The following is a 25,609-nucleotide window of genomic DNA, read 5'->3' as shown; positions in this document are numbered from 1 at the left end:
AGTGGGTGTCAGCCAGTGACAAACAATTTTTCCATTTTAAATTCAGGCTGTGACACAACAAAATGTGAATACTTTCTGAAGGCATAAACCCTGGATTGCTGATGCTATGTATTGGCTAATGAGTGGCTTTGAAGCCTCCAGTCGGCCATATTGGCACTCCTCAGAAAAGCAATCCTCCATAGGAATTAATGGAATTCTTCAGTATTTCATTTAGAGGTTGGAAGGATAAAATTACATGTATTGAAGTATTCTTTGTAGTACTTTCTAAAAATTATACTTTAAGTTAAAGAAATATATATTTGTATTTATGTTTTGCTTAGCTCACATAATGTAATTTAAACGTATGCATTAAGGTGTCTGCAATATAATAAATGTGTCAAAAACAAATGTAGACATTAATAAATGCATTTCTGTAGCTTCCAAAATATATTTTACAACGGTGGGGGAGTGCCAAGATGGAGGCGCGATGGTTCAAAATAGCACACCCTGTCAGTCATCTAGTGTATTTATAAATCATTGTGCATAACAGGTTCCAAGTGATATGAATTGCAAAAATGTAAAATCCCAAAAGGTACAAAAATGATAAAATAGCAGGTAAATTAAATCCAAATGAAACTGTAGAAACTGAAGCTCTACATGGCGTTTTCCAGTTTCTATCTGGCCCCAATCAGCTCAACCACAGGTTATCCATTATATTGTCCAGATACTCAAGTGGCTGCTCTAACAATGAAAATAAATGTCATCAAAAATGGAAGACAGTCTGGAGGAGGCAATATCAGGTGGGACAACTGTAGCCAATGAGAGGGCAGCTACTCGTGTGAACAACAGACAAAACTCAGATATAAAGTCTTTTTTCTCAAAGTTGCCAGGATGTCACGTGTCCTACTTACATCAGTACACTCGTAACAACCTAAGCATTACAAAACGTATATTCTATCAAATGCACATGTAGCAAATAACCCATTAATGTTTTTGTTAACCAAATTCGAAACTCCATACAAAAACTCCTGGCTTGGTTTCCATACATTAATAAGCATTTCTAAATAATTCTAGATCTTTCTCCGCAATCATAAATCAACCAAACAATTTGATATACATTTCCAATATATTTACTTTTCTATACACAACATAGCTCTTATGAGTACACAAATTAACTAAAATAAATAAAACTAAATTCAAGAGGTTAAGGTTAGTTAAGAAATGTACATTCTATTAATATATTGAATAGTTTACCGTTTTAAATATCCAAATCATATAGCAAGCAATATCTGAAGATTTATACTTGTATACGACCAATCAAAGTTCATAGTCAAAATAAAATACACATTTTAACATTTTAATCTAATTTGTGCTGGGGAAAAAACAGCTTTCAGACAATTAGGTTTCATGTGGCATGAACAAAATCACAAATTCTCAGTCAAGAACATAACTCAGAACACAGCCTCTCTAGTCTCATGTGATTTCAGGTGCTTTAACTGTCCAAAACGATTTCCACACTGGGAGTATTGGTCTTCTCCCCCCGTGTATGTATCCTCTGATGTGATTTTAGGCTCCCTAATTGGGTAAAACCCTTTCCGCAATGGGAGCATTGGTAAGGCTTCTCTCCTGTGTGTGTTCTTTCATGTGTTTTCAGGCTCCCTACCTGGGTAAAACCTTTTCCACAATGGGAGCATTGATAAGGCTTCTCTCCTGTGTGTGTTCTTTCATGCACTTTTAGATGCCCCAACTGTCCAAAACCCTTTTCACAATGGGAGCATTGGTAAGGCATCTCTCCTGTGTGTGTTCTTTCATGCACCTTTAGATGCCCCAACTGTCCAAAACCCTTTCCACAATGGGAGCAGTGGTAAGGCTTCTCTCCGGTGTGTGTTCTCTCATGGTTGTTCAGATTCCCTAATAGGGGAAAGCTCTTTCCACAGTGGGAACAATGGTAAGGCTTCTCACCTGTGTGTGTCCTCTCGTGCGTTTTCAGGCTACCTAACCAGGTAAAGGTTTTTCCACATTGTGAGCAATGGTAAGGCTTCTCTCCTGTGTGTATTCTTTCGTGCTCTTTCAGGTCCCTTGACCGGGTAAAACTAGTTCCACACTGAGAGCAGTGGTAAGGCTTCACTCCAGAGTGTATTTTCTCGTGTGTTTTTAGGGTCCCTAATTGGGTAAAACTTGTTCCACACTGAGTGCAGTGGTAAGGCTTTTCTCCTGTGTGTATTCTCTCATGTACTTTTAGCTTCCCTAACCAGTTGAAACTCTTTGTACAGTGCGAACATTGGAAAGGCTTTTCTGCTGTGTGTGTCCTTTCATGCTCTTTTAGGTTCCGTAACTTAGTAAAACTCTTTCCACACTGGGAACAATGGTGTGGTCTTGCTGGTTTGGACGTCTTTGGGTCTGGTTCCACTGAATGACTCTTCCCGCGGTCAGAGTGAGAGTCTGGTTTCTCTCCTGTAAAAAGACAGTGTTTAGTTAAATAGACCTGAACGAAACCTCCACATGATAAAACTGTCTTCCTATTAGGTTTAATCCAGTACTAGATCCCTTGATAACCTCAAGTCAGTTTTCACAACATTTCCATCATTTTGTAAACTTGGTGGCCCTTATAATGATAATAATGTAGTACTTAAAATGTGATCTTTCTCTTGAAAATTTGATCTGTACATAACTAATAACCAAAGTATTAATAGCACAAATATTTGTAGGAAATCAAAGGGGAGAAACATTGAAAAAGTAATTGGTATAGCTTTGGTAACAGAGGTCAGAGAACCGAACACACTTGTCTGTAGATCTGTAGCTCATATGGACCTTGAGTTATTGGAAATATTCATATAAGCTCAGTGAAATGAAAAATGTTAGCCTAATTCTAATAGGTGTAGTATGAGGGAGGTCAGATACCTAACATCAAGTAGTTTAAATGTACATTGAACAAAAATATAAACTTTGATTTCAAATAATTGATAGTTACAGTTCAGGAAATCAGTCAATTAAAATAAATAAATTAGGCCCTAATCTATGGATTTCAGATGATTGGGAATACAGATATGCTATATGTTGGTCAAAGATAACTTTTTTTTAATAGGTAGGGGTGTAGATCAGAAAAACAGTATCTGGTGTGACCACCATTTGCATCATGCAGGGTGCTTCGCATAGAGTTGATCAGGCTGTTGATTGTGGCCTGTGGAATGTTGTTACACTCCTCTTCAATGGCTGTGGGCGAAGTTGCTGGATATTGGCGGGAACTGGAACACGCTGTCGTACACATCGATCCAGAGCATCCCAAACATGCTCAATTGGTGTCATGTCTGGTGAGTATGCAGGCCATGGAAGAACTGGGACATTTTCAGCTTCCAGGAATTGTGTACAGATCCTTGTGTCATGGGGCCGTTCATTATCATGCTGAAACATGAGGTGATGGTGGCGGATGAATGGCACGACAATGGGCCTCAGGATCTCGTCACGGTATCTCGTTGCATTCAAATTGCCATCGATAAAATGCAATTATGTTCATTGTCCATGGCTCTTGCCAGCCCATACCATAAACCCACTGCTACCATGGGGCTCTCTGTTCATAACGTTAACATCGGCAAACCGCTCGCCCACACGACGCCATCTGCCCGGTACCGTTGAAGCCGGGATTCATCCGTGAAGAGCACATTTCTCCAGCGTGCCAGTGGCCATCAAAGGTGAGCATTTGCCCATTGAAGTCGGTTACGACGCCGGACTGCAGTCAGGTCACGACCCTGGTGAGGACGACGAGCACACATATGAGCTTCCCTGAGACGGTTTCTGACAGTTTATGCAGAAATTATTCGGTTGTGCAAACCCACAGTTTCATCAGCTGTCCGGGTGGCTGGTCTCAGATGATTCCGCAGGTGAAGAAGCCAGATGGGGAGGTCCTGGCCTGGTTACATGTGGTCTGTGGTTGTGAGGCCGGTTGGACATCCTGCCAAATTCTCTAAAACGACGTTGGAGGTGGCATATGGTAGAAAAATGAACATTCAATTCTCTGGCAACAGCTCTGGTGGACATTCCTGCAGTCAGCATGCCAAATGCACGCACCATGAAACAATTTAGACATCTGTTGCATTGTGTTGTTTGACAAAACTGCACATTTTAGAGTGGCCTTTTATGAAACATGGGACCAACCCTTTACATGTTGCGTTTATATTTTTGTTCTGTGTAAATGTTTGGCATCAGATATCTTACAATGGCTGTCTGCCAGAAGTCAAAGAGCTCTGGATGAGTTCTGTACAGCTGCCATTTTTTCCCTGTGCTTCCTACTAGCGTTTTTCTCTCTCCTCCATTATACTCTGTGTACACTTGCTGCGCTTCCTTCAGAAAAGCATTCATCACAACTTCGTTGATTTGCACAATTTCTCTCGTTCACTTACACTTGTAAATGTCCACACTCACCGAAAATGACATTCAGTAGCTACTAGCTATGCTGGTATAACTTTATGAGATGGATTTGCCTGTCTTTGCAAGTAGTTTGTTCATTTTCGCACGTTAGTAGTTAGCTAACAGCGTCTAGATTACAACCTCTCACTTTCAGTTATTTGAAAAGGAAATAATCTCCCAAATATCACTATTTCTAAAACAAGTCATAGAAAGTTGGTTGCAATTTCAATTTAATCCGACAGAACCGACAGAACAAATAATGCAACAAATATTGTGGTTAAACTCAAATATACTAATTGATAAAAAAGGTATAATCTTCGTAAATGATATCATAGGTAGGACTGGTGGAGTTATGTCGCACATGCAGCTAACAAAAACATATGGAAATGCCTGCTCTACACAAAATTACAACCAAATAATTGCATCATTACCGCAAAAATTGAAGAGGAAAGTGGAAGGGGGTAAAAGTAAGGAACTTCTCTGTCGGCCCTGCATTAAAGAACATAATTGGTTAAAGAAAAGTGTGATAAATAAAAAAGTATACCAGTTTCATTTAAGGACCAAAGGATTGACAGCCGTCCCATATAGATTGCAAAATATTTGGGAAGAGATTGACATACCGATTCCATGGCATAGTGTTTATGAACTGATACGCAAAACGACACCAGATTCAAAACAAATTCTTGCTACTGTGTCCACACCCTCCATGCTCTCCCCTCTACCCCTCAGTGGACATCGATGCACATACGCCACACTACATAGCTTTATTTTTATATTTATATTTTTCAAGGAACTTGATAATTTGTGTGTAGAAGTGGGGGAGTCTGTATCTGTGTATGTTGGTGTTGGAGAGTAATCGAACTGTTTGTCCCCAGGTTTCACTGCTCTAATCCTGGCTGCTACAGTGGGTCATGTTGGCGTGGTGGAGATCCTGCTGGGTAAAGGAGGGGACATCGAACCCCAGTCTGAGAGAACCCAGTCTGAGAACCAAAAACGCAAGAGGTGCTGCTCTTCACTAAAGCACATTCTTCCCTGAACACCACATCAGTGGATTGTTACCTTTTTGGTAAAACACTGGGGTATGTCCTTAGTGAAATTACCCAAAGGTGCTTTGTGGATTGACTAACCTGTGGTCCATTCCTTCCAGATGGTAAAGCAGTTGCTGCTGCGCGGGGCCAACAAGGAGCACAGTAACGTTTCAGATTACACTCAGCGGGCTGCATCAACATTCTCCTAAACGCTGACACTGAAATCAACTCCTGGTATGACTGTTTATCAACCCCTGAAACCACGACCATTCCTGTCAGTCACAAGGATTTATCCCACTCTTAACTGTGTGTATAATCCCCCCTGTCCACGTTTCCCCCTCTGCCTGTCTGTTCCTCTCTGTTTGTTTGTTTCCTTTCAGGACTAGAAGTACACTGGGTATCTCTCCTCTGATGCTGGCTGCCATTAATGGCCACGTCCCTGCAGTGAAGCTGCTGCTGGACATGGGCTCAGACATCAACACCACACAGATCGAGACCAACAGCAACACGGCACTGACCCTGCCAACGTGGAGCACCCTGTAAAGGTGAGAGCAGCCACCATCAGCTGAACCTGACCTCATGTTATCTGGGCTAGAGTCAACATTAGGACTCATTAGGAATGAGGTTTGATGTTAGACAGTGTGGTGTCTGTGTGGTGCAGTATGTCCCTGACCCATACGTTCTCTCTCAGACTGGTCTGACTCCTCTCATGGAGGCTGAGTCGGGTGGCTATGCTCAGGTGGGGCATGTGCTGCTGGACAAGAGCGCTGACGTCAACGTCCCAACCTCCCGAGAAACAGTGCTCACCATTGCTGCAGACAAGGGCCTCTACAAGTTCTGTGAACTCCTCATCAACAGGTAATTACTGTTATAGTATAAATACAGTATGATAATGTCATTTCAGTCAGAATATCATTCCTCTCCAGTCTCACTGCCCTGACCTGCGAGAGCTCTGAGTGAGTTATTATAATGTTGTTACAACCAGCAGTGTGTGTAGTTAGGCAATTATTCACATCTTCTCTCTCTCTTTTAGTCATATCCATTTCAGAGCTGTTCAAGATGGCGCCAATAGACATGGTCGCTCTGTTCATGGCTCCTAAGCAACTTTGCAGTATTTTGTTTTTTTAGTGTTATTTCTCACATTATTAGCTCAGAACGTTTTTTGTATTATTACATACAGCCGGAAATAACTTTTGGATATCAGAACAGCGGTAACTCACCAGCATTTCAACCAGAAATACGACTTTCCTGAATTGGATCCTTTGTTCGTACCCCCTAAGGCAATTTAACTTATCCCAGAGGCTGCTCCAAGACACCGGCAGAGAAGAGGTATCCGGAGTGGACTTTTAGTCCGACTCAGGAGGCGTGCAAACCATCCACCGCTTCCAAGTATATTACTCGCTAATGTTCAGTCCCTGGACAATAAAGTAGACGAGCTCAGGGCGAGGATCTCCTTCCAGAGAGACATCAGGGACTGTAACGTACTCTGTTTCACGGAATCATGGCTCTCTCCGGATATCCTGTGACTGTCCATACAGCTAGCTGGGTTCTCAGTACATGCGCAGACAGGAATAAAGAATTATCAGGAAAAAATAAAGGCAGATGTGTATGTTTCATGATTAACTACTCATGGTGTGATTGTGGTAACGTACAGGAACTCAAGTCCTTTTGTTCACCCGACCTATAATACCTCACAATCAAATGTTGACCACATTACCTCCCGAGAGAATTATCTTCGGTCAATGTCACAGCTGTGTATATTGTCCCTCAAGCCGATACCACGACGGCTCTCAAGGAACTACACTGGACTTGCATTGGACTGCATATCCAAACTGGAAACTACATTGCCTGTGCATCAAAAACCCTCAACCGCCATCCCCCGCCCTCCCTTCGGCAAATCAGATCACGCCTCCATTCTACTTCTCCCTTCCTATAGGCAGAAACTCAAACAGGAAGTACCCATGATAAGGTCTATTCAATGCTGGTCTGACCAATCGGAATCCATGCCTCAAGATTGTTTTGATCACACGGACTGGGATATGTTCTGGGTTGCCTCTGAGAATAACATTGACGTATACACTGACACAGTGACTGAGTTCATCAGGAAGTGTATAGTGGATGTTGTTCCCACCATGAAGATTAAAACCTATCCAAACCAAAAACCATGGATAGATGGCAGCATTCACACAAAACTGAAAGCGCGAACCACTGCATTTAACCATGGCAAGGTGACTGGGAATATGGTTGAGTACAAACAGTCCAGTTATGCCCTCCGTAAGGCAATCAAACAGGCAAAACGTCAGTATAGAGACAAAGTGGAGTCGCAATTCAACGGCTCAGACACGAGACTTATGTGGCAGGGACTCCAACAATCACGGATTATAAAGGGAAAACCAGCCACGTCACGGACACAGATTGCTTGCTAACGGACAAGCTAAACACCTTTCTCGTCCGCTTCGAGGAAAACACAGTGCCGCCGACGCAGGCCACCGCCACTTCCGAGGACTGTGAGCTCTCGTTCTTCGTGGCCGACGTGAGTAAGACATTTAAGTGTGTTAACTCTCGCAAGGCTGCTGGCCCAGACGGCATCCCTAGCCATGTCCTCAGAGCAAGCGCAGACCACCTGGCTGGAGTGTTTACGGACATATTCAATCTCTCCCTATCCCAGTCTGCTGTCCCCACTTAATGTTCACCATTGTTCCTGTACCCAAGAAAGCGAAGGTAACTGAACTAAATGACTATCACCCCGTAGCACTCACTTCTGTCATTATGATGTGCTTTGAGAGAATAGTTAAGTATCACATCACCTCCTCCTTACCCGATACCCTAGACCCACTGCAATTTGCATACCGCCCCCATAGATCCACAGATGACGCAATCGCACTGCACAATCCTATCTGGACAAGACGAATACCTACGTAAGAATGCTGTTCATAGACTACAGCTCAGCCTTCAACACCATAGTACCCACCAAGGTCATCATTAAGCTCGGAGCCCTGGGTCTGAATCCCGCCCTGTGCAACTGGGTCCTGGACTTTCTGACGGGCCGCCCCCAGGTGCTGAAGGCAGGCAACAACACCTTCACTATGCTGATCCTCAACACAGGGGCCCTACAAGAGTGTTTGCACAGCCCCCTCCTGTACTACCTGTTCACCCATGACTGCATGGCCATGCACGTCTCCAACTCAATCATCAAGTTTTCAGACAACACAACTGTTGTTGGCCTGATTACCAACAACAACGAGACAGCCTACAGGGAGGAGGTGAGGGCCCTGGCGGAGTGGTGCCAGGAAAATAACCTCTCCCTCAGCATCAGCAAAATGAAGGAGCTGATCGTGAACTTGAGGAGACAGCAAAGGGAGCACGCCCCCATCCACATCAACGGGGCCGCAGTGGATAAGGTGAAAAGCTTGAAGTTCCTCGGAGTACACATCACTGACAATCTGAAATGGTCCACCCACACAGACAGTGTGGTGAAGAAGGCGCAACAGTGCCTCTTCAACCTCAGGAGGCTAAAGAAATGTGGCTTGGCCCCTAAGACTCTCACAAACTTTTACAGACACACCATTGAGAGCATCCTGTCAGGCTGTATCACCGCCTGGTACGTCAACTGCACCGTCTGCAACCGCAGGGCTCTCCAGAGGGTGATGCGGTCTGCCCAACGTATCACCGAGAGCACACTGCCTGCCCTCCAGGACATCTACAGCACCCGGATAATCAAGGACCTCAGCCACGGCCTATTCACCCCGCTACCACCCAGAAGGGGAGGTCAGTACAGGTGCACCAAAGCTGGGACCGAGAAACTGAAAAACAGCTTCTATCTCGAGGCCATCAGACTGTTAAATAGTCACCTCTAGCCTGTCTCTGCCCAGTACTCTGGCCTGAACTTTACTCACTGTCACTAGCCGGCTACCACCCGGTTACTCAACCCTGCACCTTAGAGGCTTCTGCCTATGTACATAGACATGGAACACTGGTCAATTTAATAATGGAATACTGGTCACTTTAATAAATGTTTACATACTGTTTTACCCACTTCATATGTAAACTCAGCAAAAAAAGAAACGTCCCTTTTTTCTTTCTTTCAAATATAATTCGTAAAAATCAAAATAACTTCACAGATCTTTATTGTAAATGGTTTAAACACTGTTTCCCATGCTTGTTCAATGAACCATAAACAATTAATGAACATGCACCTGTGGAACGGTCGTGAAGACACTAACATCTTACAGACGGTAGGCAATTAAGGTCACAGTTATGAAAACTTATGACACTAAAGAGGCCTTTCTACTGACTCTGAAAAACACCAAAAGAAAGATGCCCAGGGTCCCTGCTCATCTGTGTGAACGTGCCTTAGGCATGCTGCAAGAAGGCATGAGGACTGCAGATGTGGCCAGGGCAATAAATTGCAATGAGAAACTGTGAGAAGCCTAAGACAGTGCTACAGGGAGACAGGACGGACAGCTGATCGTCCTCGCAGTGGCAGACCAAGTGTAACAACACCTGCACAGGATCAGTTCATCCGAACATCACACCTGCGGGACAGGTACAGGATGGCAACAACAACTGCCTGAGTTACACCAGGAACGCACAATCCCTCCATCAGTGCTCAGACTGTCCGCAATAGGCTGAGAGAGGCTGGACTGAGGGCTTGTAGGCCTGTCGTAAGGCAGGTCCTCACCAGACATCACCAGTAACAACGTCGCCTGTGGGCACAAACCCACCGTCGCTGGACCAGACAGGACTGGCAAAAAGTGCTCTTCACTGACGAGTCGCGGTTTTGTCTCACCAGGGGTGATGGTCGGATTGCGTTTACACAAAGGCCTGTACTCTGGAGCGGGTTCGATTTGGAGGTGGAGGGTCCGTCATGGTCTGGGGTGGTGTGTCACAGCATCATTGGACTGCGCTTGTTGTCATTGCATGCAATCTCAACGCTGTGCGTTACAGGGAAGACATCCTCCTCCCTCATGTGGTACCCTTCCTGCAGGCTCATCCTGACATGACCCTCCAGCATGACAATGCCACCAGCCATACTGCTCGTTCTGTGCGTGATTTCCTGCAAGACAGGAATGTCAGTGTTCTGCCATGGCCAGCGAAGAGCCCGGATCTCAATCCCATTGAGCACGTCTGGGACCTGTTGGATCGGAGGGTGAGGGCTAGGGCCATTCCCCCCAGAAATGTCCGGGAACTTGCAGGTGCCTTGGTGGAAGAGTGGGGTAACATCTCACAGCAAGAACTGGCAAATCTGGTCCATGAGGAGGAGATGCACTGCAGTACTTAATGCAGCTGGTGGCCACACCAGATACTAACTGTTACTTTTGACCCCCCCTTTCTTCAGGGACACATTATTCAATTTCTGTTAGTCACATGTCTGTGGAACTGTCTCAGTTGTTGAATCTTGTTATGTTCATACAAATATTTACACATTAAGTTTGCTGAAAATAAACACAGTTGACATTGAGAGAACGTTTATTTTTTTGCTGAGTTTATATACTGTATTCTAGTCAAGGCATATCCTATTTAACTATTGCTTAACATATACTATTCTATCCTGCGTATTCTTCAGGTATACTACATATTCTATCCATAATGTCTATACACATATACATACAGTGCATTCGGAAAGTATTCAGACCCTTCCATTTTTCCACATTTTGTTACGTTACAGCCTTATTCTAAAATATACAGTGGGGAAAAAAAGTATTTAGTCAGCCACCAATTGTGCAAGTTCTCCCACTTAAAAAGATGAGAGAGGCCTGTAATTTTCATCATAGGTACACGTCAACTATGACAGACAAATTGAGAAAAAAATTCCAGAAAATCACATTGTAGGATTTTTAATGAATTTATTTGCAAATTATGGTGGAAAATAAGTATTTGGTCACCTACAAACAAGCAAGATTTCTGGCTCTCACAGACCTGTAACTTCTTCTTTAAGAGGCTCCTCTGTCCTCCACTCGTTACCTGTATTAATGGCACCTGTTTGAACTTGTTATCAGTATAAAAGACACCTGTCCACAATCTCAAACAGTCACACTCCAAACTCCACTATGGCCAAGACCAAAGAGCTGTCAAAGGACACCAGAAACAAAATTGTAGACCTGCACCAGGCTGGGAAGACTGAATCTGCAATAGGTAAGCAGCTTGGTTTGAAGAAATCAACTGTGGGAGCAATTATTAGGAAATGGAAGACATAAAAGACCACTGATAATCTCCCTCGATCTGGGGCTCCACGCAAGATCTCACCCCGTGGGATCAAAATGATCACAAGAACGGTGAGCAAAAATCCCAGAACCACACGGGGGACCTAGTGAATGACCAAAGTAACACTACGCCGCCAGGGACTCAAATCCTGCAGTGCCAGACGTGTCCCCCTGCTTAAGCCAGTACATGTCCAGGCCCGTCTGAAGTTTGCTAGAGTGCATTTGGATGATCCAGAAGAGGATTGGGAGAATGTCATATGGTTAGATGAAACCAAAATATAACTTTTTGGTAAAAACTCAACTTGTCGTGTTTGGAGGACAAAGAATGCTGAGTTGCATCCAAAGAACACCATACCTACTGTGAAGCATGGGGGTGTAAACATCATGCTTTGGGGCTGTTTTTCTGCAAAGGGGCCAGGACGACTGATCCGTGTAAAGGAAAGAATGAATGGAGCCATGTATCGTGAGATTTTGAGTGAAAACCTCCTTCCATCAGCAAGGGCATTGAAGATGAAACGTGGCTGGGTCTTTCAGCATGACAATGATCCCAAACACACCGCCCGGGCAACGAAGGAGTGGCTTCGTAAGAAGCATTTCAAAGTCCTGGAGTGGCCTAGCCAGTCTCCAGATCTCAACCCCATAGAAAATCTTTGGAGGGAGTTGAAAGTCTGTGTTGCCCAGCGACAGCCCCAAAACATCACTGCTCTAGAGGAGATCTGCATGGAGGAAGGGGCCAAAATACCAGCAACAGTGTGTGAAAACCTTGTGAAGACTTACAGAAAACGTTTGACCTGTGTCATTGCCAACAAAGGGTATATAACAAAGTATTGAGAAACTTTTGTTATTGACCAAATACTTATTTTCCACCATAATTTGCAAATAAATTCATGAAAAATCCTACAATGTGATTTTCTGGAGAAAAAAATTCTCATTTTGTCTGTCATAGTTGACGTGTACCTATGATGAAAATTACAGGCCTCTCTCATCTTTTTAAGTGGGAGAACTTGCACAATTGGTGGCTGACTAAATACTTTTTTTCCCCACTGTATATATTTTTAAATTCCCTCAATCTACAAACAATACCCCATGAAGACAAAGCGATAACAGGTTTAGAAATGTTTGCTAATTTCTAAAAAATACAGAAACACCTTATTTACATAAGTATTCAGACCCTTTGCTATGAGACTCAAAATTGATCTCAGGTGCATCCTGTTTCCATTGATCATCCTTGATTTCTTTCTACAACTTGATTGGAGTCCACCTGTGGTAAATTCAATTGACTTGACATGATTTTGTAAGGCACACCTGTCTATGTAAGGTCCCACAGTTGACAGTGCATGTCAGAGCAAAAACCAAGCCATGAGGTCGAAAGAATTGTCCGTAGAGTGCCGAGACAGGATTGTGTCGAGGCACAGATCTGGGGAAGGGTACCAAAAAAGGGCTGCAACATTGAAAGTCCCCAGGAACAAAGTGGCCTCCATCATTCTTAAATGGAAGATGTTTGGAAACACCAAGACTCTTCCTAGAGCTGGCCGCCCGGCCAAACTCAGCAATTGGGGGAGAAGGGCCTTGGTCAGGGAGGTGACCAAGAATCCGATGGTCACTCTGACAGAGCTCCAGAGTTCCTCTGTGGGGATGGGAGAACCTTCCAGAAGGACAACCATCTCTGCAGCACTCCACCAATCAGGCCTTTATGGTAGAGTGGCCAGACGGAAGCCACTCCTCAGTGAAAGGCACGACAGCCCGCTTGGAGTTTGCCAAAAAGTACCTAAAGGACTCTCAGACCATGAGAAACAAGATTCTCTGGTCTGATGAAACCAAGATTGAACTCTTTGGCCTAAATACCTAGCTTCACGTCTGGAGGAAACCTGGTCCCATCCCTACGGTGAAGCATGGTGGTGGCAGCATCATGCTGTGGGGATGTTTTTCAGTGGCAGGGACTGGGAGACTAGTCCGGATCAAGGGAAAGATGAACGGAGCAAGGTACAGAGAGATCCTTGATGAAAACCTGCTCCAGAGCGCTCAGGACCTCAGACTGGGGCGAAGGCTCACCTTCCAACAGGTCAACAACCCTAAGCACACAGCCAAGACAACGCAGGAGTGGCTTCGGGACAAGTCTCTGAATGTCCTTGAGTGGCCCAGCCAGAGCCCGGACTTGAACCCAATCTAACATTTTTGCAGAGACCTGAAAATAGCTGAGCAGCGTTCCCCATCCAACCTGACAGAGCTTGAGAGGATCTGCAGAGAAGAATGGGAAAAAGTCCCCGAATACAGGTCTGCCGAGCTTGTAGCGTGATACCCAATAAGACTCAAGGCTGTAATTGCTGCCAAAGGTGCTTCAACAAAGTATTTGCGTAAAGGGTCTGAGTACTTACTTAAATGTGATATTGTTAAAACATGGTTTTGCTTCGTCATTATGGGGTATTGTGTGTAGATTTATGAGGGGGAAAAAAACAATTTAATCCATTTTAGAGTAAGGCTGTAACATAACAAAATGTGGAAAAAGTCAAGGGGTCAGAATACTTTCCGAATGCACTGTGTGTGTGTATATATATATATATATATATATAGTACCAGTCAAAAGTTTGGACACACCTACTAATTCCAGGGTTTTTCTTTATTTTTACTATTTTCTACATTGTAGAATAATAGTGAAGACATAAAAAACATGAAATTACGCTTATGGAATCATGAAGTAACCAAAAAAGTTTTAAACACCTTTTGCCTTTGACAGCTTTGCACATTCTTGGCATTTTCTTAACCAGCTTCATGAGGAATGCTTTTCCAACAGTCTTGAAGGAGTTCCCACATACAGTGGGGAAAAAAAGTATTTAGTCAGCCACCAATTGTGCAAGTTCTCCCACTTAAAAAGATGAGAGAGGCCTGTAATTTTCATCATAGGTATACGTCAACTATGACAGACAAAATGAGGAAAAAAAATCCAGAAAATCACATTGTAGGATTTTTAAATGAATTTATTTGCAAATTATGGTGGAAAATAAGTATTTGGTCAATAACAAAAGTTTCTCAATACTTTGTTATATACCCTTTGTTGGCAATGACCAGTGGCGGCTGGCCGATAGAGGGCGCTAGGGCGCCGCCCCCTTAAATAAAATTATTTAAAAAAATAAAATAAAAAATAAATAAAAATAATAATAATAATAATAAAAACATCAGTATGTCAATATTTGTGTGTTTGAAATATGGAATGCACACAGTAATATGTGTAAGATATGATAGAAAATCATATTCGCAATCGCAACCTTTCCTCTGCCTGTCAAACGCCTCGTCAGCTCTGGGCGATACAGAAAGTGCCCCGAGGAGGCGGGTCTACGTAGCAGTTAAGCCAATTGCTAATTTAAGATATGAATGTATGACATAAAATGTAGCTAATCAGCGATTTTAATTCGAATCCAAGGAGGGCGATTATTTTATCGCCCCAAGCTCGCCCCTGATAAAATAAGGACCGGGCTCCAGTGGCGCCATTTTTACTAGACGACAATGGCGAGCGCAAACGTTACTCCTCCAAGACCCAACCCTAACTCGGTGAAATCTCTCCTCCAAGATCCGTTTGAGAGGAGAACTTTGTCAGAGAAAGTTCGGGTGAAAGAGCTGGGCCCAGATCAACCTGACCTCTCAATCAGACAGCAGGCTAGCGAGAAAGGGAAGCAGTATATGCGCGGCTTCTCCCGTAGCTGGTACACCAGGAAGGCTTGGCTAGCTGGGTGCACTGATGCTAATGCTTTATTTTGCTTTCCGTGCTTGCTTTTTAAAACGACGGGGTCAGATTCAGCATGGACAGGTACCGGAGTGAGGGATATGAAGCACCTGTCAGAGAAGGTAAAGAAACATGAGAACACCAGGGCACACATGGACAACTCTGTAAAGCTAGCTGTATTAGGAAGGGTGAACATTGCTACGCAGCTGGATGACGGCCACAGGATTGCGGTGAGGAAACACAATGAGGAGGTGGATAAAAACAGGCACATTCTATCCAAAATTATCGATTGTGTGAAGTTCTGTGGGGCTTTTGAGTTGGCCTTGCGTGGGCACGAGGAGACTGACTCCTCGGACAACCCCGGCATTTTCCGGGGCTTAGTGGATTTTGTTGCCTCCCTCGACAGTGTGCTGGAGGAGCACCTGAAGACAGCTACCGTTTTTAAGGGCACGTCAAAGACGATACAGAACGAGCTGTTGGAATGTATGCTGTCAGTGCTTAAGGATTACATCCTGGAGGAAGTAAAGAGTGCTGATTTTATCGCCATTCAAGCTGACGAGACGACTGACGTTTCCACCCACTAACGTGTTTCCAGACCATCAGAGACTCTGGGAACTTTGATGCCCCGACTGTCAGAGAGGCGGGGGGCTTTGTGAGGATGCTCGAAGACGAGGCTTTCTGTTTTTTCCTGGCACTGTTCCACAAGATCATGCCAAATGTGGACATGCTTTTCAGCCAGCTGCAGAAGAGGAACATCGACCCTGTCTTCATTAAAGCACTTGTCCAGAGGTTCACAGACAGCATGCTAACAATCAGGTAAATAACTATATTTACTATTGGCTGATAAAGATGTTGTTAGAAAGATGAATAGTTCACTTACAACAGTTTAAAAGCCTAAATGTGTCTGGTCATCAAAGTGAGTGATTATCATAGAGCCGTCACAATTATATTTGTTTTAGTATTTTAAAAGGAAAGAGAAGACACAATCAGACGTTGATAATAATGCAGGAAAGTACTACACAGTTTGTAATAATTATTCAGGTGTCCACCAGGTCAATTTCTAGAAGAGGCCTAGTTGTTATTGAAGATTAACTTTATTGCTAAGTGCACAGCAGAACAAAATGATGTTGCATCCCTCTCACAAATGTAATAGAAAAAGGCTTTAAAACGTAATAACATCAGTTAATTATGTACATCACAGGTTAAAAGCAGTTACTAGACATAGTTTGTGTATATATACACACTATCTGTCTGTCTGTCTGTCTGTCTGTCTGTCTGTCTATATATATATATAAAATTCCTGTACAAATAAGATGACAGACACACACACACAGAGCAGCTCTGGCCGCATGTTTCTTTGTATATAGTTGACCTTAGCATAAAAAATCCAGTTATATATGGTACTCTAGAAAGTCTTAATAGTGTCTTTGCTAATATTACTGTATATATGTTGTTTTGTATCAATTAATTGTTGCAGTTCTGGAGCACATTAACAATTAGTCACATTTAGTATGATCATAAAATACTGTATGCTATTCTTCCAGTCAAAGGTTTGAGTTCATCCACTTGATATCCATTTCTATATTATACATCCTTTTATACAGTGTAAGATTTCCTATAAACTTTATAATAATTTCATGTTATTGTCCACTTTCCACTCTGTTCTGACAGCATGCCTGTTGCGTTGCCTGTTTACTACCAATGGTGAAAAGTTCACTTTAAATGCAAATGAAAGGCTTGGGTTTGTGTAATATGTTTTTGTGTAAGAATGCCTCAACTTTTTAATATTGGCATTAAATAATTACTGAATGTTTCACTGAGCACTGCTGTCCTGCAGTTTGTGTTAAAATATATCGCGATGGTTACAGGAAAAAAAAAGTATGGCACAGCCCCACCGAGAATATTTTTCACCAGCCGCCACTGGCAATGACACAGGTCAAACGTTTTCTGTAAGTCTTCACAAGGTTTTCACACACTGTTGCTGGTATTTTGGCCCCTTCCTCCATGCAGATCTCCTCTAGAGCAGTGATGTTTTGGGGCTGTCGCTGGGCAACACGGACTTTCAACTCCCTCCAAAGATTTTCTATGGGGTTGAGATCTGGAGACTGGCTAGGCCACTCCAGGACCTTGAAATGCTTCTTACGAAGCCACTCCTTCGTTGCCCGGGCGGTGTGTTTGGGATCATTGTCATGCTGAAAGACCCAGCCACGTTTCATCTTCAATGCCCTTGCTGATGGAAGGAGGTTTCACTCAAAATCTCACGATACATGGCCCCATTCATTCTTTCCTTTACACGGATCAGTCGTCCTGGTCCCTTTGCAGAAAAACAGCCCCAAAGCATGCTGTTTCCACCCCCATGCTTCACAGTAGGTATGGTGTTCTTTGGATGCAACTCAGCATTCTTTGTCCTCGGCGAGTTGAGTTTTTACCAAAAAGTTCTATTTTGGTTTCATCTGACCATATGACATTCTCCCAATCCTCTTCTGGATCATCCAAATGCACTCTAGCAAACTTCAGACAGGCCTGGACATGTACTGGCTTAAGCAGGGGGACACTTCTGGCACCGTTCTTGTGATCATTTTGACCCCACGGGGTGAGATCTTGCGTGGAGCCCCAGATCGAGGGAGATTATCAGTGGTCTTGTATGTCTTCCATTTCCTAATAATTGCTCCCACAGTTGATTTCTTCAAACCAAGCTGCTTACCTATTGCAGATTCAGTCTTCCCAGCCTGGTGCAGGTCTACAATTTTGTTTCTGGTGTCCTTTGACAGCTCTTTGGTCTTGGCCATAGTGGAGTTTGGAGTGTGACTGTTTGAGGTTGTGGACAGGTGTCTTTTATACTGATAACAAGTTCAAACAGGTGCCATTAATACAGGTAACGAGTGGAGGACAGAGGAGCCTCTTAAAGAAGAAGTTACAGGTCTGTGAGAGCCAGAAATCTTGCTTGTTTGTAGGTGACCAAATACTTATTTTCCACCATAATTTGCAAATAAATTCATTAAAAATCCTACAATGTGATTTTCTGGAGAAAAAAATTCTCAATTTGTCTGTCATAGTTGACGTGTACCTATGATGAAAATTACAGGCCTCTCTCATCTTTTTAAGTGGGAGAACATGCACAATTGGTGGCTGACTAAATACTTTTTTCCCCCACTGTATGCTGAGCACCTGTTGGCTGCTTTTCCTTCACCCTGCGGTCAAACTCATCCAAAGTATCTCAATTGGGTTGAGGTCTGATGATTGTGGAGGCCAGGTCATCTGATGCAGCACTCCATCACTCTCCTTCTTGGTCAAATAGCCCTTACACAGCCTGGAGGTGTGTTGGGTCATTGTCCTGTTGAAAAACAAATGATAGTCCCACTAAGCGCAAACCAGATGGGATGGCGTATCGCTGCAGAATGCTGTGGCAATTCCACAAATTAACTTTTAACTTTGGCACACCTGTTAATTGAAATGCATTCCAGGTGACTACCTCATGAAGCTGGTTGAGAGAATGCCAAGAGTGTGCAAAGCTGTCATCAAGGCAAAGGGTGGCTATTTTAAGAATCTCAAATATAACACATTTTTTGATTTGTTTAACACTTTTTTGGTTACTACATGATTCCATATGTGTTATTTCATAGTTTTGATGTCTTCACTATTATTCTACAATGTAGAAAATAGTAAAAAATTAAGAAAAACCCTTGAATGAGTAGGTGTTCTAAAACTTTTGACTGGTAGTGTATATACACATACACACTCACTCACTCCAGAATCCGACAATGCTCGTCCTAATATTTCTATATTCCATTATTTTACTTTTTTAGATGTGTGTTGTGCATTGTTAGGTATTACTGCACTGTTGGAGCTAGGAACACAAGCATTTTGCTACACCCGCAATAACATCTACTAAATATATGTATGCGGCCAATAAAAATTGATTTGATTTGACCAACCATGATCATCCCGGGCCTAGACCTGTACTCCTCTCTGAGTGTATGTGTGCTGTTGTGGCTCAGGGCTCTGCTCCCTACCTTGTATTTTGTTGTATGAATTGTAATAATATCTTTTTTTTATATAAAATACAATTCTGAGCAAAGAGTAAATGTATTCTTGCTCATTGTTTAAGGTTGTTAGTTTACAACTATTTTATTTTGATATAGTATAATGCAACTGAATTGAAAACTATCAGGGGCTGGATGGGTAATATTAATATGAATTTGCATCAGGCAGCCTCTGCGGGGATTGTGGCAAGACGCCGGCAGTGTCGGCTTAGTTCTGGCAGACGGAATCGGCCAGATGTCCTCGATTCTGTGCAGTCATTCAATATGACATCGGGCCGAGCCCCGGCCAGCGCTAATGGTGCACGACACCAGGATTTTTGGAGTCGACTCCGACTGCTGTGATTGGAGTCGACTCTTGCTCGACTCCGACTCCTGTGGTTGGAGTCGTAGGAGTCGATTCTTGCTCGACTCCCAAAACACGCTGAAATGGATGCTCACACACATATACACCACTTTATTATTGCAAAGTCCTACTAGGAAGACTACATTTACGTTCTAGAGGGCTGACAGGACCATGATGCTTTCCATTTGCCTATAAAAGGCCTATTTTGTTTGAATATAGAAGGTGATGTGTAGGAACTATAATATTTCAGTGATATTTTTCTGCTGTGTGCCGCCTTGACAGATCCCATGGGATAATGCGGCACACTCTACACTGATAAGCCTATTCTTTGCCACGTTATATCCCTATTCAGATGGGTATTACTAGAGATGTTGGTTTTGTAATTATTATCCAAGCATGTGCGTTATTCCAGAGGACGATTCACACAGGATTAGTTTTTCCAAACTGCCCCCTGTAATTCTTAATTTTTTCAAATTGAATTGACTCTTATGACGGAAGCCTGGAGGTTTTTATTGTAGGCGTGAAGAAATGTCAACGTCACATCTAGGCGATAATAGGCTACACTGATAACTCGTGCTTGGCTGCCAAATGTATAGGTCTACCCATAATATTTAAATTGATAAAGTGTGAACATAATCATTATTTTAGCGATCCATCCATGGTAGACGTTCTTCCTAAAAACAATGCCCCACATCCTGCTGATTTGAGCTGCTGAACCGTATTTGCACTTGACTTTGTTTATGGATGAGAAAGTGAACTTGCCATTTCCAAAAGGTTTAGCGGGGATGCTGCTTTGTGATCTATTGCTTAGGACAGGGCTATCCAACCCTGTTCCTGGAGAGCTACCATCTTGTAAGTTCACACTCCAACCCTAATCTAGCGCGTCTGATTCAATAATTAGCTGGTTGATAAGCTGTTAGCCATACTCATTGATAGCCTAAAATATACTGTAATATACACTACATAACTAAAATGATGTGGACACCTGCTCGTCGAACATCTCATTTCAAAAACATGGCCATTAATATGGAGTTGGTCCCTCCTTTGCTGCTATAACAGCCTCCACTCTTCTGGGAAGGCTTTCCACTAGATGTTGGAACATTGTGGCAGTGACTTGCTTCCAGTCAGCCACAAGAACATTAGTGAAGTCCGGCACTTATGTTGGGCGATTAGTCGTGGCAGTCGGCGTTCCAATTAATCTCAAAGGTGTTTGATGGGGTTGAGATCAGGGCTCTGTGCATGCTAGTCTAGTTCTTTCACACCGATCTCGAAATAAACCATTTTTGTATGGACCTCGCTTTGTTTTTTTTTATCGCACTGCTTTGCTTTATCTTGGCCAGGTCGCAGTTGTAAATGAGAACTTGTTCTCAACTGGCTTACCTGGTTAAATAAAGGTGAAATAAAGAAATAAATAAAATTGTGCACGGGCGCATTGTCATGCTGAAAAAGGAAAGGGCCTTCCCCAAACTGTTGCCACAAAGTTGGAAGCACAGAATCGTCTAGAATGTAATTGTATGCTGTAGCGTTATGATTTCCCTTCACTGGAACAGCTAATCATGGCTACCCAGACTATTTGCATTGTCCCCCCACCCCAACCCCTCTTTTATGCTGCAGCTACTCTGTTTATTATCTATGTATAGTCACTTTAACTCTACCCACATGTACATATTACCTAAATTACCTCGAATAACCGGTGCCCCCACACATTGACTCTGTACCCCCTGTATATAGCCTCCCTACTGTTATTTTATTGCTGCTCTTTAATTATTTGTTATTTGTACTTATCACTTTTTTCGGCGGGCCGCGATTGGGCTGAGTCCTCATTGCTAGCTGGGAATTGGTGTAGTATGTATGAGTGAGGTCAGTGACATGACGTCAAGTAGTTTTAGATGTACATGTCATGTGGAAACGGAAACGGAACTGAGAAAACAAAGGGTGTAGCTTGCTCTCTACTGTCATCTGATTCTAGACATAACGGTAATCATAGGGCCTTCCGTTGGAGGTATTGATGAGCGAACTCCGAATATCCAAAGTGAAAACAAATTTACGGCAGTACTTACTGGTGTTAATCAGATCTCCTGTCTCCTCTTCCTCATTCAATGTGACTGTAATCTCCCCTTCCTCCTTCACTCCAAAAACTGCATCCTCCTCTTTCACTCTGAACGCGTCTTCCTCTTCTTTCACTGAAACGTCTTTCTCTTCTTCCTTCACTCGAACAGCGTCACCTTCTAATTCTTTTTTTACTGTGACGTTCCCCTCTTCACTTTCCTCTTTTACGACAATATTTAGCCACAGACCCTCTTTCTTCGTCCAGCAGACCTCTTTTTTAGCAGGGGGAGAGTAGCAGAGTGAGCTCATGGTCGGAGATGTTAGCTAGCTAGCTAGCTAGCATTAGCGACTAGCCTAAATTAGTGCTGCTGGTAACTTAACCAGCCTGCGGGTCTGCTTGAAACAACGCAATATGAAATTAAATGGGGCAACACATAGATACGACAGGAGTGCGTTTAAAACACAGTGAATAATATACACCAAAACAGTCTAAAGAGCTTGTACGTTTCGGCTGTTGGCTAGCAAACTACCGATGTTGGTGACTAGCTGTTGTTTTTCTTCTTCTTCTTTGAGGCTTATTGACAGACTACAACCGAGAAGGTGTATTGCCGCCACCTACTGTATGGTTAGTGAATTAGATTTTTTTTTTTCCTTTGGGGGAAAAACAACAAAATACAAAAAATCCAGTCATAGTCCAATTCACATCCCTACACAGGCTCAGGGGCCTGTGAGGATGGAACATTTGTCGATAGGATTCCTTGTAATGCCTCTGCTGTAAAATCCCAGAGTCCCAAAAAACTTTCAGCCGCACTCACAATGCCTATTTTCTCAGTTTCCTCTTTCTTTGCTATGTGCAGTTTTATAACCCATGCAATAAATTATACAAAGTCCATCTTTTTAACACGCAACATGTCAGGATACTGTTGGTGAGGAACATTTACTGGTATCTCTAATCCAACTGTAACAGTGTTGCTTCCGTCCCTCTCCTTGCCTCTACCTGGGTTTGAACCAGGGACCCTCTGCACACATCGACAAGTCACCCTCGAAGCACCGTTACATTTTACATTTACATTTTAGTCATTTAGCAGACGCTCTTATCCAGAGCGACTTACAGAAGCAATTAGGGTTAAGTGCCTTGCTCAAGGGCACATTGACAGATTTTTCACCTAGTCGGCTCGGGGATTAGAACCAGCAACCTTTCGGTTACTGGCACAACGCTCTTAACCACTAAGCCACCTGCCGCCCACTAAGCCACCTGCCGTTACCCATCGCTCCACAAAAGCCGCTGACCTTGCAGAGCAAGGGAAACAACTACTTCAAAGTCCCATGAGCGAGTGACGTCACCGATTGAAATGTTACTAGCGCGCACCGCTAACTAGCTAGCCATTTCACACCGGTTACACTCACCCCTCGTTGACATCCTCCTTTTCCGCAGCAACCAGTGCAAGGGCAAGGGAAACAACTACTTCAAAGTCCCATGAGCGAGTGACGTCACCGATTGAAATGCTACTAGTGCGCACCGCTAACTAGCTAGCGATTTCACACCGGTTACACTCACCCCTCGTTGACATCCTCCTTTTCCGCAGCAACCAGTGATCCGGGTCACGGCACCAATGTAACAGTGTTACTTCCGTCCCTTTCCTCGCACCTCCTTCACTCTAACAGGGAACTTCAGTAATTTGGGCGCATGTTCGCCACCACAATTGCAGCATTTCACCTCAACTGGCATACGATACTCCCCCAGTCTACATAATATCAAATAACATTTTATTTGTCGCATGATTCGCAAACAACAGGTGTAGACTAACAGTGAAATTCTTACTTACGGGTCATTTTCCAACAATGCAGAGGGGGGTAGTATGTGTGTATGTGTGAATGTTTGGGTAGAGTCAGTGCAGGGGAGTTAGTTAGCAGTCTTGTTCAGCAGTTTTGTGACTTGAGGGTAGAAGCTGTACCGTACGGTAACAGAGAAAACAGTCTATGGCTCGGGTGGCTGGAGTTTTGAAAATATATTGTTGGGCCTTCCTCTGACACCGCTTGGTATAGATGTCCTGGATGGCAGGGAGCTCGGCCCCAGTGATGTACAGGGCCTTACTCACCACCCTCTGTAGCGTCTTGCGGTCAGGTGCCTTGCAATTGCCATGCCAAGCAGTGATGCAGCCAGTCAAGATGCTTTCAATGGCGCAGCTGTATAACATTTTGAGGATCTGAGGGCCCATTTCAAATCTTTTCAGCCTCAGGTGCTGTCGTGCCCTCTTCACAACTGTGCAGGTGTGTGTGGACCATGTTCATTCCTTAGTGATGTGGACACCGAGGAACTTGAAGCTCTCAACCAGCTCCACTACAGCCCCTCAACGTGCTCCCCTCCATTTCCTGTAGTCCACGATCAGCTCCTTTGTCTTGCTGATGCTGAGGGAGAGGTTGTTGTCCTGGCACCACACTTCCAGGTCTCCGAATTCCTCCCTATAGGCTGCTACACTGTCGTTGGTGATCAGTCCTACCACCGTCGTGTCGTCAGCAAACTTGATGATGGTGTTGGAGTCATGTGCAGCCATGCAGTCATGGGTGAACAGAGAGTACTGGAGGGGACTAAGCACACACCCCTGAGGCGCCCCTGTGTTGACGGTCAGTGTGGCGGATGTGTTGTTGCCTACCCTCACCGCCAGGGGGCGGCCTGTCAGGAAGTCCAGGATCCAGTTGCAGAGGGAGGTGTTCAGTCCCAGGGTCCTGAGCTTGGAGGGGACTATGGTGTTGAATGCTGAGCTGTAGTGCTGTAGTGAACAGTATTCTTACATACAGTGGGGAGAACAAGTATTTGATACACTGCCGATTTTGCAGGTTTTCCTACTTACAAAGCATGTAGAGGTCTGTAATTTTTATCATTGGTACACTTCAACTGTGGGAGACGGAATCTAAAACAAAAATCCAGAAAATCACATTGTATTATTTTTAAGTAATTAATTTGCATTTTATTGCATGACATAAGTATTTGATACATCAGAAAAGCAGAACTTAATATTTGGTACAGAAACCTTTGTTTGCAATTACAGAGATCATACGTTTCCTGTAGGTCTTGACCAGGTTTGCACACACTGCAGCAGGGATTTTGGCCCACTCCTCCATACAGACCTTCAACAGATCCTTCAGGTTTCGGGGCTGTCGCTGGGCAATACGGACTTTCAGCTCCCTCCAAATATTTTCTATTGGGTTCAGGTCTGGAGACTGGCTAGGCCACTCCAGGACCTTGAGATGCTTCTTACGGAGCCACTCCTTAGTTACCCTGGCTGTGTGTTTCGGGTCGTTGTTATGCTTGAAGACCCAGCCACGACCCATCTTCAATGCTCTTACTGAGGGAAGGAGGTTGTTGGCCAAGATCTTGCGATACATGGCCCCATCCATCCTCCCCTCAATACGGTGCAGTCGTCCTGTCCCCTTTGCAAAAAGCATCCCCAAAGAATGATGTATCCACATCCATTCTTCACGGTTGGGATGGTGTTCTTGGGGTTGTACTCATCCTTCTTCTTCCTCCAAACACGACGAGTGGAGTTTAGACCAAAAAGCTCTATTTTTGTCTCATCAGACCACATGACCTTCTCCCATTCCTCCTCTGGATCATCCAGATGGTCATTGGCAAACTTCAGACGGGCCTGGACATGCGCTGGCTTGAGCAGGGGGACCTTGCGTGCGCTGCAGGATTTTAATCCATGACGGTGTAGTGTGTTACTAATGGTTTTCTTTGAGACTGTGGTCCCAGCTCTCTTCAGGTCATTGACCAGGTCCTGCCGTGTAGTTCTGGGCTGATCCCTCACCTTCCTCATGATCATTGATGCCCCACGAGGTGA

The 25,609-nt window shown here is 43.8% G+C and overlaps 1 protein-coding gene across 2 annotated transcripts; it reads right to left on the bottom strand.

The window, feature by feature from the left end:
• On the bottom strand, nucleotides 1-22,300 carry LOC311113219 (uncharacterized protein). Of its 2 annotated transcripts, none has more exons than XR_014610994.1 (2): nucleotides 6,632-6,710; nucleotides 1-2,433 (listed from the first exon to the last, which is right to left on the bottom strand). XR_014610994.1 is itself a non-coding variant. In XM_084156423.1 (2 exons), exons 1-2 carry the CDS (start codon nucleotides 22,074-22,076, stop codon nucleotides 1,472-1,474), a joined length of 1,260 nt encoding a protein of 419 aa, XP_084012549.1. In that variant the 5' UTR covers nucleotides 22,077-22,300; the 3' UTR covers nucleotides 1-1,471. The 2 variants fall into 2 exon arrangements, 1 of the variants encoding a protein (XP_084012549.1); XM_084156423.1 differs by lacking the exon at nucleotides 6,632-6,710 and adding an exon at nucleotides 21,779-22,300.
• Nucleotides 22,301-25,609: the final 3,309 nt, after the last annotated feature.

The sequence above is a fragment of the Coregonus lavaretus genome (assembly GCF_964263955.1).
Source record: "Coregonus lavaretus genome assembly, chromosome: 39".
Lineage (NCBI taxonomy): Eukaryota > Metazoa > Chordata > Actinopteri > Salmoniformes > Salmonidae > Coregonus > Coregonus lavaretus.
Note: the sequence above shows the minus strand (reverse complement) of the source record. Positions and strands in the feature narration are given on the sequence as shown.